The 12,999-nt window shown below is 41.3% G+C and overlaps 1 protein-coding gene across 2 annotated transcripts in view; it reads right to left on the minus strand.

Moving 5' to 3' along the window:
• Nucleotides 1-7,478: 7,478 nt before the first annotated feature.
• DNAJC3 (DnaJ heat shock protein family (Hsp40) member C3) overlaps nucleotides 7,479-12,999 on the minus strand; it is a 67,284-nt gene continuing 61,763 nt past the window's right edge. For both annotated transcript variants that reach the window (XM_046664308.1, XM_046664309.1), the window contains exons 10-12: nucleotides 10,864-10,996; nucleotides 9,821-9,969; nucleotides 7,479-9,244 (exon numbers count right to left, since the gene is read on the minus strand). In XM_046664308.1, coding sequence (XP_046520264.1) covers nucleotides 9,087-9,244; nucleotides 9,821-9,969; nucleotides 10,864-10,996 — 440 coding nt within the window. In that variant the 3' untranslated portion in view covers nucleotides 7,479-9,086. The remainder of the gene's footprint in view (nucleotides 9,245-9,820; nucleotides 9,970-10,863; nucleotides 10,997-12,999) is intronic.

The following is a 12,999-nucleotide window of genomic DNA, read 5'->3' on the forward strand; positions in this document are numbered from 1 at the left end:
TTTTATAAAATGATATTTGTGGGATTATGGGGTATGTATTCTTTTTAAAAAAACTGGCTACTTTTACTTAGAAACTAAGTTAAGAATGTAAATAATTTGTTTTCCTGTTGTGTGTTAATAATAGATAAATAGGAATAGTAAATATTCAAAAACTGTCCAACTGTTCTAGAATCATAAGATCTTGGGATTGGAGGAAACCTCAATGTCATTTGGACCCCATCCCCTGAGGAAGCTGATTCAATAGGCTGAGGTGAGCATGGGAAATCACGATTGTTTAACAATCTCTCCAGATGATTGTGTTGATAAGTGAGGTTTGGGGAACATCCAGTAGAGTTTAGCCCCCAGCCAGTGTGCCAGCCCCCCTCATAGGGCCTTCACATGGAGCCTCAGGCCATCTCAGAAACCTCCAGGGTGATGGGAAACTGTCCACCTCAAGAGACAGGCTGGTCCATCTTTGGACAGCTCCGTACAGAGGTCCGCAGTGAGCCAGAAGTTGTCCACCTGCAGTCTCTACTCTTGCTCCTTTGATGTCTTCCCAGCAAGTCTAATCCTGCTCTTTTTGACAGCACAGCCTGTAGAGTGTTTTAAAGCAACTACTCTGCTCCCAGCAGCTCCATCCATCCCTAATAAGAGATCACAAGACCTGTCCCTCTCCTGATCACCCTTTGTTACTTGTCCGTGTTTGTCTGTGATAAAATGGAGTGCTTCAGGTGTGCCTGCCCTGATGGAACTAGCTTATTCCTGCAGGCGCCAAGGATGCTGAGGGATGCCGTCAAAGGCTGCAGTGGGAACTGGGCCTGGGGTGGCCAACTCCACGGTGCTCTCCAACTCCCTCCTCTTTGAAGTCAGGCCTAACATCTGGGTGTGATGAGGGAAGAGACTCTGTAACCTTCTAGCCTAGGCCAGATGCTCCAACCAAGCTCACCGAGGTCTGGGTGGTGTTTTGGGCAGAAGCCCCAAGTGACTGTAAGGTGGCACTTTGCTTTCCTTTATTGTCAGCCTCTGTTTTCACTTCTCTAAGAATCTGGTGGGAAGAAGGATTGGTTAGGCAAAGGCAACTGATTCCCATGCTTCCTGTTGACTACCATCTCCAGTATGCTGGATTCCATATTTCATAGAGTATAAGCTAAAATTGCAGAATAATGTAAACACAGTCTTGACGACCCACCTCCTGGTTTGTGTCTTGTGATTTTTAACAGTTAAATTTACACGTCCCATTTCCAGATGAGTGCTACCTTATATCTGAAAATCCTGATTTTATAAATAAGATATTTCTCTACAAGGGGATGCTTTTATAAAATGACTCATTTTAAAATTCTTAGGTCCAGTGCATATAAACTGCTGTGCCGTACAAAAACCTCCCCTCCTCGGGGACACATTGTGGGAACTGAACTGCAGGTCTGCTGGAGTGCGTGGCAGCGCTTGCAGAGAAAGCACCAGCCCCATGGAGCTGGAGAGCCTGGAGTGTAGCCTGAGGACTTTTACAGACATTCTCGATCCTGAATTCTGGTTTTCAAGTGCAGGCCATTTATCAAATTTTAACAAAAATCAAATCCTAGGAGGAAAAAACCCCATATTTTCTATCTGTGAGAAGTTATAATTTACTTCTTGTTCCCCCTTCTTAGAGGAATGGGTCACAAGATAGAGTTTTTTGAAAATTAGGAGATTCTAAGCTTTAACCATGTAAAGACATGTAAGTTTTAGATATAAAGAAAGCCATAAATGAGATTGAAGACAACCCAAAGTCTTCATAGCCCTCGGATGCCGAGATACAAAAGGCCAGACTTTGGAAGTGCCCATCCTTTGGCCCCAGTTATCCTCAGATCCAGAGAACAGTGTTGCTCCTTGAGAGAGTAGACTACTTCCAGGAAGCACCACGGGTCATGTCAGCCTAGAGCTACAGATAAAATCAGGCTTTTCTTTAATAGGAAAAATGTAGTTTGACCGGAGTGCGAGCCTACCCAAAGAAATGGTTGCTTCAACGTGCCAGGTCCCAACTCCAGCACCTGAGAAACAACCAGATGGAAAGCTGCCACTGCCCAAAAGAGGCTCCAGGGACCTCGCAGAATAGTTTTAGAGGCAGGAGGTATACGTCAAGTCAGAATATCCTTCAGTGACTAAAGCATGGCTAAGAGTTGTCTTCTCGGAGATATAGCAGCAAAGAAGTTAGTGACATTTAACTTCCCACTAGAACAAAACAAGACCGGTCATTCATGAAAGACTCCAACATGTGTCTCAGATCCCTGGGTCCAGAGGTTAAATGAAAGGTGCACATGGATCCAGGCTCAGTACCATGAAGTCTGAGTTAACTGTCTTGCCGGCTTCTGTTACTTAACTTGGTAGACTTAGGGGGGCCACTCACTTCCACAGAACCGGTCAGTTTGTTAAAGTCTTGCCTTCTGTGGCAAAGTAAGGGAGGGGAGGCACAAAGGTCCGGGTCTTTGATGATCAAAGTTCAACTGACAGGCCACTTTGTGACTTAAGCACGCATGGTTTGTGTGCAAGCCCCTCCTACAGCCACCCGAACAGCCAGTCTAGACGCGGTGCAGTGAATGGCAGCTCCTCCCCATTCTCAGGCTGATTAGCCCAGCTTATCAAATACAAACTTCTGTTTTCTGAGAAATTCTGGAGTGAAGCCTCTTGATTAAGAACTTACTGTTAACATCTTTGTTTAAAGACTTCAGATTTGGAAAATAATCTTGTCCCCTACAGTTCCTAATTACTTGAATTTAAGAAGTTTACTTCAGTCATATGGACCTGCCCAACTACATGAGGTTTGTATCCCACCTGAGATGATTTCACTTTAAAATTAAAGGTTTTGATTAGGATTGAGGGAAGAAAAAGTACTCATTTTAAAAGACTGCTCCAAAACCAAAACGTTTGAATGACAAAGGCTCCAGATCAAACTTATGTTTAATTCAAAATTTGGCGGAAAGGTAGAGAAGGAATAATTATGGCACAGCCTTGCTGAGTAAGATGAGTTTTGAAGTAACTGTCACTACTCATACAGTGGGGTGTCTGGTCTAAGAGCATCTTACTCCGATGCTGTCCCAGCACGCGCTGTGAACCCGCCACTGCTCCGGAGCCTTGTCCTCTGTGTACTCACGTCTCCTTTCACCAGAAAACGATGCCCTTGAATAAGGCCAATAATATAGGTCTCTGCAACCTGAACAAATCCAACAAATATTTAAGTACCTACTATGGGCCAGGCTGTCCTTTTGAAGTTACTAAACCAGTATAAATGGCATTAAATATCCCAATGAAAATGCTATGAAGAGAACTGTCCGGAAAGGCCTAAAGAAGTGACATTGAGGATAAAACCTCAAGTTGGAGTCCACGCTAGGCAAGCAAAGAAAGAACAGCATGGAGGTAGTTTTGTTCATTTGAGGACGAGGAGGAGGCAATGAGGTTGGAGCCGGGCTGCCCACGGTCGTGCAGGTGAGTTTGTAAACCATGTGAGGAGCTTTGGTGATTTGACCCTTTGGTGATTTGATGGGCTTTAACGTCCATCAATGTTAATCCACAATGGCTCAGTGAATATCTTTATGCCTACATTGTTCCTAATAGTTATATTTATTCATAACATCACTACTTTATTGGGTAAAAGCTCTTGGATAAGGACAAATAGCCTTATTTGGGATTTGATGATGCCCTTTTTCTTCATTGCACAGCATCCCTAAGAAACTTCCTTGGTCAAAGGTCACATTCCACAGGCCCCTCCCTGCATGTTGACCTAGCAGAGTGCATCCAGTAGGAGAGAGGTGATTTTGTTTGCACTAAGCTTGTACAATTGTAGAAGGAAGTCTTTCCACCTTCATGAGGTTTTAGTAACTTGAGGTAACAAAGGCATAAACATTGCAGGAAAGAGAACATCCTAACAGGTGGACTATATGAAGGAGTATTCATAAAATCCTAAGAAAAACCCAATACAGTGAAATGGTAATTGTTAGAAGAGTTATCCTTTGCTATCTTCAAAGCATCTTTCACACCAGAGAGAAAAATCACATCCATTTAGGGAAACCAGTCTAAGGAAGAAAATCCTTTACCTAGTTACATACAAATGATAAACTGTGCTCAAGCATATAACTGTAGAAATCTCCTGTAATAACAAGGAAATATGGAAATACCAAAAAGACTTAGAACAATTTAAATCCATTAAGAAAAGTTGCAAGCAGTGGTTTCTCCTTCCTGCTTTTCAGCAATTTCCTCAGAAAGACCTTGAAACTAACTTTCCCAGAGGCCCTTTGAAATCCGGCTGCTCAGTCCCTGGGATTATCTAAATCAAAAGGGACTTCTGGCAGACTGACCCCTTAGTGAATGAAGGTTGGAAATGTATTCAAAACAAGGCTCTGCAGCCTCACAGTTGTCACCTGGACACCTCCTTGTTAGTAACTGAATCCTAGTGTAAGGCAGTGACAGATAAATTTGCATGTTAAGCTTGTGTTGACTATCTGTTCTCAAGGAGGATTTATTTAGCAGATAAAGGTTTGCAGAGTTTAGGGTCCCTGGGGTGTGACCTGTACGCCCTAAGATTAAAATGACTGGATTTGTTTTTTATACGTCATCAGACACAATTGGGGAAGGAGCTGGGAGGGAGAGGGAATTAGTGCTTGCCAAGTCCTGACCCCTGGGGGTCTCGGAGGAGAATCTGGATCTTCGCATCCTCCCCTGCTCTGGCAGCCTGTGCAGACATTTCCACTGTCTTTAAACTAAGGCTGATTGCTCATGTATTGCAAAATATCATGAACTGATTATTAACCATTTGGAAACTTTGCAGTTTCTTGGAAAGTTCTGTGTAAGTATTCTTAGCTGTCCTTCAATTTTAGCATATGCAGAATATGTAATTGAGAAGAATGAATGAGATATAGGCAGCAGCGTTCCCTCCTCCGCTTAGGACCTAACAGAAATGATGGAATAAATGGGAAAGGCTCCCCAAAAAGCCAGTTTAAATATTAGATTTTAGTAGTATTGAAATTGAAGAACTGTCTACTTTAAGGCCTTGCTGTCCTAGGACTTTTGGGGTTGAGATTTTAGCCATTTCTGCTTTTTGTGCTCTGGCTTGAGCTCATAAAGGAGCCCTTGTCTCCCCAGTCACTGATTATGTGTGAAGTTGGATATAGACTTCTGCAAGTGACTAAAAATGAATCGAAAGCAAAAAGGTACTGATTTGACCATAAATATTTTTATTAAATGTGAAAATACACGGGCATAAAAATAGTACCCATATTTGTAGACATGTCTAAGAGCCATTTCAATTAATTTTGAGTTTTTACTTAAAACACTAAATTGAGATGGATTAACTTCCTTAGTTTTGTCTCATTAAAAACCAACTATAGCCTTAAGGTAGGAGTAATATTTTAACATCAAACGTCTCCAATTTTTACCTCCTCCACCTCTGCTTTCCACTGCAGGTGAGAGGTTCAACTAAGACGAGTGCAACAAGACCTGGTACTATACATACACAGAGCCACGCAGTGGCTAATTGTACTCTTAAATCATTCAACAAATGAGATCATCCATAAAAAAAAATTATCCCCACCTATTAACGTCATTTTCAATTACAGAATAAACTCTGCTGCTAACAAAAAGGGAATGATCTTAGAATAAGGATACTGTTTGTTGACAAATTAACATTTGCCTTCTTCCTTTATAAATATGGAAAAGTCAATTACATTCAACAAAGTTGCATGAATTTCTCTAGGTTTTACCATGGATGTGGTACTCAGTGAAAACTTTCTGCAAGGCCCATCACCAGTGCCCTATACCTTTAAGACAGTCGGCTCTACCACAGACCTGACTGAGGAGCCATTTTTAACATAAGCATCTTAGGCATTTTTTTCATGATAAATGTCACAACTTCTGACCAATTTCATGCCTTTAAAGGTGGAATCTTTCCTTTTCTACCATGAATAGAAAATGGTGCCAATTTCAAATTGTGATTCTGTTAGCTTTTTTTTTCCTACATGGTTATCAGTAGTATTTTTCTCTTTAAAAAAACTGTGGGTGGGGCTGGCGCTGTGGTGTAGTGGTTGAGTGCTCTGCTTCAGTGGCCCAGGTTTGCGGGTTCGGATCCCAGGCACAGACCTACACCACTCATCAGCCATGCTGTGGCAGCATCCCACATACAAACTGGAGGAAGACTGGCACAGATGTTAGCTCAGGACTAATCTTCCTCAGCAAAAAAAAACTTCTGGGCTTTTACATTCCGTTATCAGAGTCCCAAAAAGTTCTGTTTTCATATTGATATTTAAAATAAACTTTTAATACTGACTAAAGAGATATTTTAAAATTAGCATTATGTTACATCAAGTTCACATTAGTAAACTATAGAAGTTGTTTTCAAGTTTTCACTTATTCATGGTAAGAAAGCATAACCTTTCAGAAGTGGGCAATAAATTAATTTATTGTGTTTTTAGAACTTTTTCACGTGTATAGGCTGATGTGTATAAAACTCACTGCTGTGAGCAGTGTCCACAGTGTACAGACCAGCGACGCTGCCCTTCTGGAGCTCACCAGCAAAGGGAGGAGTTTAGGAAGGGAACATAATACAGCTAAGGCTAGGTACCCCTCTGATTTTACTTTTCCAGAAAGAGCCGCAAAGGTTACCGGGCAACTGCAGTCCCCAAAAACAGAAACTGGAGAGTGGTAAGTGGAAGTAGCCCAAAAACAAGTCAAATGCTTTTTCAGGCAGACGCTCTTCATTGCATAACGCTCTCCTCCATCAAGCTGGCAGGAGGAAGACTTTCCCTTCATACGCCCAGAGTTCTTCTCAGTCACTGTCAAAGAAAGCATGAATTGATTGTCCACTGAGGTGGGTACCAGAAGACTGCTACACCTCTCAAGGCTGGAACTTAAAGGTCGTTATCTTCTTCATTAATCAGCAAAACAACAGATTCCAGAGAATGAATTTGTCTCAGTGGCTTTGGCAGGTGGCACCATAGCTTCTCCTCTCTCTCCGCTGAAAACAAGCAAGTAACTCTGCACATTTCAGTTACAGTGACTAAACTAAAACCACAGCAAGACTTAAGAAATACAATTAATTAAGGTCATTACAAGTGGGGAAAAAAATGCAACCAACCCTCTGGGCAGCAGGCTGGCAGGCAGTGAGGGTAACAGGCGCGGGGACACACGTCCCTCGGGCCCCGCCCTCAGCCAGCCTGACTCCCTCTGGCTCCTTGTTGTTGGCAACTTTTCGTCTTCTCTGAATGGAAGGGCAACTGATTTGATATTTCCTTTGTTCTGGTTCTGTGTGAAAATTTTTCTTTTGAAAGTAGGTAGAGGCCATTGCTAGATTTCAGAGGTCACAGTGACATCACATACGAAAGAACCAGACTGGAAAAAAATATTGCTGATATAACTAATGAAGTAGTAAGATTACTGAGATTAAAGAATAAACCAAAATGCATTTGCCTTGGAAATTTTCACACTGGTTTGAATTTTGAGACATTAAAACAAAATGAAATCTACAAGCTGTTCACTAGTTTTCAAAATGCAGTTAAGTTTATTGGTAAGAAATAGACTCCTAAATAAATGCAAAAAGCACTTGTGTTTTATTCAACTATGTGATTTTTGTCTCTCAGTTTAAAAAAATTTTTTCCACATACGTTTCAGGATGACTGTAGAAGAAAACGATTTGTGCTTGGCTGTTGTGGACATTAGTGATCAGGATGCCTCCCACAACTAAATGAAAATACTTGATTTCATAAAAACAATATATTATTAGACCCTGCTTAAAATGCTTCAAAATGCTCTGAGGGAAAAAACAAAAGCCTTTCCAGAATAAAGGTAATTCTTATCTAAATTAATTCTCTTAGATTTTAAATGCAGCATCATTAGTTCCATAAATATTTAATGTTCTTGATTAACACTTATTTCTTAGGGAAAAAATGATCCAGTATACAAGGACTGAAGGGTTCAATTCTTCCAAGGTGAGAAGGTGCCCCAAGAGGAGCTGCCCTCCTGAGGGGAATGCAGCCTGCGCTGACCGGATCCACACCTGGGCTTTCTTCTAGGCAGGAGGAACACGCAGAGGCATCAAGGTCTGGTGGAGGGGCAGGTCTGCTGTCAAAGGCCCACTTCAGACGGCCCAGTGGGAGTCACTACACTCCAAGAGGGTCAGCCAGGATGGAAGAGAAGTGCCCACTGTATTTATTAAAAGTGGGAAACATGGCATTCTGTTTCTTTATGTTGACTGAGCAACTTTACGTTGCTAAGCAAATCCTGTTACAGGAAATTGTTTAGCTCACAACTTCAGTTGTTAAAGTATTTCATTCTGCACTTCAGCAATATTATGCTAAATAGTACCCCTGCTATATTATCTGAACGTATTTTACATATTATTTTTCAGTTAATTTGTTGTGTTTCATATTAAACAAAAGGGCCATAGGCTTTTACAGTTAATTCTGTTTCAGTAGTTTTCAGTATTGTCTTGCAGGTACTGAACAAAAAAACATAAAATATATGCTTAACATCAATCCAAAGTCTAAACTTGGCCACATCGACCACCAGTTGGTGGCAGGTTTTCTAGAAGATGGGCCCAGCCCCTCCTTCAGTGACAGCCATGTTCGAGCTAGTAGAGATGGCAATACATGTGGATTAAAGGAGGCTCAAATTTAACAGATCATTGCAAGTGACTGGACTGACCAAAATGTAAGCAAAGTTGTCCCTAAGAATAAACAGCTCTAAATGTCAATATTCTCTTTAAGAATTCTGAAACACAACCTGTTCTCAAGAAGTTACAGCAACTTCTGCCATGTGTAGGAACCGACACTATGCAAGGCTGTGAGGAAAAGACGACTTCCTCCATGAGCGCTTGCACAGGTGAGCCGGCCTCAGACCACTGTTGCAGACACTCCAGCATAGACGCGGCCGCTTTGCCAGACACAGCACATCCTCACCTCCCTGCCCTCGCAAACCCAACACCCTCCAGTCTAAAATGGATAAGAACAGATTTTTCCTATCAAAACAACTCTTTGGTCATGGGCAAACTGAAAGATTTGAAATTTTTTTTCATTAGGATCCCAGAACAAGGTTTCGTTGTTTTTAATCGTTAAAAAAAAAAAAAGAAGAGCAGAAAAACAGCTGGTTTAATTGAAGTGGAATTTAAACCTAAAAGGTCCACCTGAGCTGAAGGGGTTGAACCCTTGCCACGAGTTCCAGCTTCTGTGGAAAGGGTTGCCGCCGCCTCCTTGCTGAGTCTCTGCATCCAAGGGATCTTCTCCATCATCAAACTTCTTCCTCATTTCTAAAAAAGAAACCAGCAAATTAAGACCCAGTATTGACTAAGGGAGAGGCAGCAGTGTGCCCAGTACTCAAAACAAAGCTCTCCCATTCCCACCCAGATCAGAGGTTTGGTCTCAGGAGAAACACTCGAGAAACCCCAGTCACAGCAGAAGGGGGTGAGGTTCAGAGTTGAAAGTGGGTATTCAATGAAATTCTTCTCTGGAGAAAGTGAATAATTGCAGAGAAAGAGACCTCCAAAAGTCACGCTCTTCTGATCAAACAGCCATGGCACCATCCTAACCCCGACAGTGAAGGCACAACCTCATCAACCCCTGAAGCGCCTGGTGAGCTCCCTAGGGCTTCGCCATTAAATCTGAACAGAGCTAAGGCTCCTCAGACCTGAGGGGAGGGGGGTCCCCTATTGCACAGTCCAGGAGGCCACTCCACTGCTGTGCCTGTCAGTCCTGAGCCCGCCCACCGCGCCTCCACCCCTACTGCTCACACTGCCTCTTAGGTGGGCACAGGAACAGAGCGAGTACGTCGCCAGTCGCCTGTCCCACTCTCTCCAGAGAACACAAGCGTTAAAGGCAGAGCATACCTGGATCAGAGAGGACTTCTTTGGCAGCTGCTATGTCAATGAACTTTTTCTCTGCTTTTTTCTTTTCTTCTTCGTTCTGGAAGTTATCTGGGTGCCACTGCAGCGCTAATTTTCGGTATGCTTTAATGATTTCTTGCTTTTTGGCATTTCTGAGGGGTGGTAAAATTAATTATCATTAGTTAAGAAGTGTCCATCACACTGCCACAAAAAACTAAAAGAGACAGTTAAGATCCCACTGGCAAACTAGCAACCTGGTCTTCCTCACAGTGCCAGTGGCGTCACAGACTGAACATCTGACGTACTGTTCTGGAGGATCATTAAAGCTGGTCAGGCTTCCGAGATACGTGTTCACTAAGATTAGAATCTTACTGGGTACAAATTAAAGCACTCCTGATTTTTACAATTTTCCCTTAAAAAAAGTCACATAGACTCATTTTTAAACTTTCTAAATTTCCAAGCTACCATGATTTAATTTTTAGCATTAAAAAAGATACTTTGCCTCTTGGAACCCCACCTTCTATTTTGCTTCTGGATTAGCTACAGAATGAGAACAAAGTTTCAGACTTTTGATTGAAAGACCGATGGTTCCCTTGTTCAGGGAAGTTAGGTCTTATATAAAAAGCACATGTTGAGTAAATTAGGTACCTCCCAGTGCCTGCAAGATAATTCCAAAAGTGCCACTTTATTTTGAGGCCTAAAGAAGTTTTCTTTTCTTCATTCTCTCTCTCCCTTCTATCCCCACCGAAAAAAAAGCTCACCACTTTACCTAACGTCTTTAAAAATCGAGGCCTAGCACCTATTCGTGCTACGGTGTCATATCTTTGTCACCAATTACTAATTCCCCATTGCTGTATTACTAGTCTCTATCAAAGAAATTTATCTGTAACATACTCAAAATAGCTTTATGATATTAAAGATCGTTAGGGTTTAATCTATGACTGAAATTACAGAAGGAAAGGAAATAAATCAGAGAGGAAAAAAGCAATGATTAGCTTTAAAACAGAGTTGGTTAAAAATAACCATGCAAATTTTGAATAATTCACCTTTTTACTCCCAAGATTTTATAATAATCTCGTTTCTGTGACTGTTTCAATAGTCTTTGTGCTTTCTCTAGACCTTCCCGAATCTGCTGATCGTTTTCATTGTGTTCCTGAGCAGTTTCGTAATCCTGAATAGCTGTCAAAATATGTTTAAGAAAATACGGTTAAGAGGAATTATAATTTGACTTTTACTATCCTGCACATTTGATACTAAAGTCATCATCCCCAGCCCCTTCACTCTTTTGCCGTTACTGCTAAGAGCCTAAGAAGTGATATAACCTTAATAATTTTGTTCACAAACTTCTAAAAGGCATAATTAAGGCTGAATGTAGGTAGCTTATTATTCCCATTCAATAAAATTCACCGCTCTTTGTTTACTTGCCCACCTTCCCACACCTTTGAGATATTTTAATACTAGCATTTTATTACAAAGCAATCTTCCATCGCTAAGATTAAGGTGAGTGTTACAGAGGAAAATAAGACAGTGGCAAAGAAATCTGCATGGTCAGCTACAAGTCCACAGTTCAGAAGAATTAGAGGCTTAGAAAGGGAGCAAGAGGAACCACCAGCCGTCAGAATGACTAAATCACCCACAGGTTTCAACACAAACTGTCACAAACCTAATCTTTTTAAAGTGTCAACGAAAACAGAAAACACACAGAGGCCTGGTATGGGAAGTCTGATGAGCATCTACATTACATCTTTTATTTTAGATTATTTTGAATATTTAGAAAATAAAAGGCCTCTGGATATCAAATGTCATGCAGAAAAGAGGCAAAACAACCGGCCTGAGCCTGTTATCCGTAGAAAGGCCTGCTTGCAAGGTTGGCCCCTTGCTGGTGTCTGGAAGATTGGATTTCAGGAGTGTTCCCACCTTCCCTGATAAGAATGGCTCACCGTGCCGAATCTGTACAAACAATGTGGTTTTACGCTAAGAATCTTCTTTCCTTCCAGGAGTCTGGAATTTCAGTATGAGCTAGGTGGAAGGTGTCTGCCTAACCAGGCCCCAGTAAAAACCCTGGGCACTGGGTCTCTAACAAGCTTCCCTAGTAGCCAAAACTTCACGTGTGTTGAGGAATTAAGTTTGTCCTGGATGATATCACAGACAGAGACTCTTGGAATCTTCCACCTGGTTTCTCCAGATTTTCCCCCTGCACCTTTTCCCTTTACTGGTCTTGTTTTGTATCCATTCACTAGAACAAGTCTTAGCCCTAAGTACAACTATAAGCTGAGTCCCATGTGTCCTCCCCCTGAATCACCAAATCTGGGGGTGGTCTTGAGGCACCCCAACACAAATTTTTCTCAGTGTTCTCCCTGGACAGACAACTCAAAATAGTGGATTGCTGGGTTCAAATTCTAGTTTGTATGGAAATGCATTTCACTGTGGGAAAGGACATCTCTCTGGATAACATGCCTGAGCATTCATCTTAGCAACAGCTAATCCTGGAAGGGGTTTAGGAAGGCACCTTGGCAGATTAAAATGAGAAAGATAGTAGAATAAGATTGACAAATTTAGTTAGCCTGCACTACACAGAAAAATGAACCAGTGCTACCTTTGGCCTGTGGGCAGGGGGCACTTCAAGCTTTTATCTTAATTCCTGCCTCAATGCATTAATTAAATATTAATATGAAACATTAAATATTACTGTCACCCAACCACAGTGACATCACAAAATACCTTTCCAATTTAGTATACAAACAGAAAACCATTATAAACAGTAGTGAGGTTTACCTTTGCAGTTAATCCCCATAGCACTTGACGTCACAACCTAGTAAGGACATATACTTTGAAGGAATTTAATACAAGCGGAAAATGTTTCAATATACTTAATTTGGCTACTTATGTAAACTCAACATTTAAAATATCTTTTCATTCTTAAATATTCAGAGTATCTTCCCTAAAGCAGTCTTCTATATCCTATCTTTTATTAAAACTTAGACACATTTTTCCCAATATAGGAAAAATATAAAATTATAGGTTTCCTAAAATCACATGATTACAGGTAGGTCACTAATTAGAAACTAAATATGGATGACGTAAGACTTTCCATGGACATAAACTAGATAGATCATTTTTAATTCTATTTTCTCAGATTCTGCTTTCTGAGGGGGACTCTTCAAAAAAAGTAAGTGACACTC

This window comes from Equus quagga, chromosome 6, assembly GCF_021613505.1.
Source record: "Equus quagga isolate Etosha38 chromosome 6, UCLA_HA_Equagga_1.0, whole genome shotgun sequence".
NCBI classification, from domain to species: domain Eukaryota; kingdom Metazoa; phylum Chordata; class Mammalia; order Perissodactyla; family Equidae; genus Equus; species Equus quagga.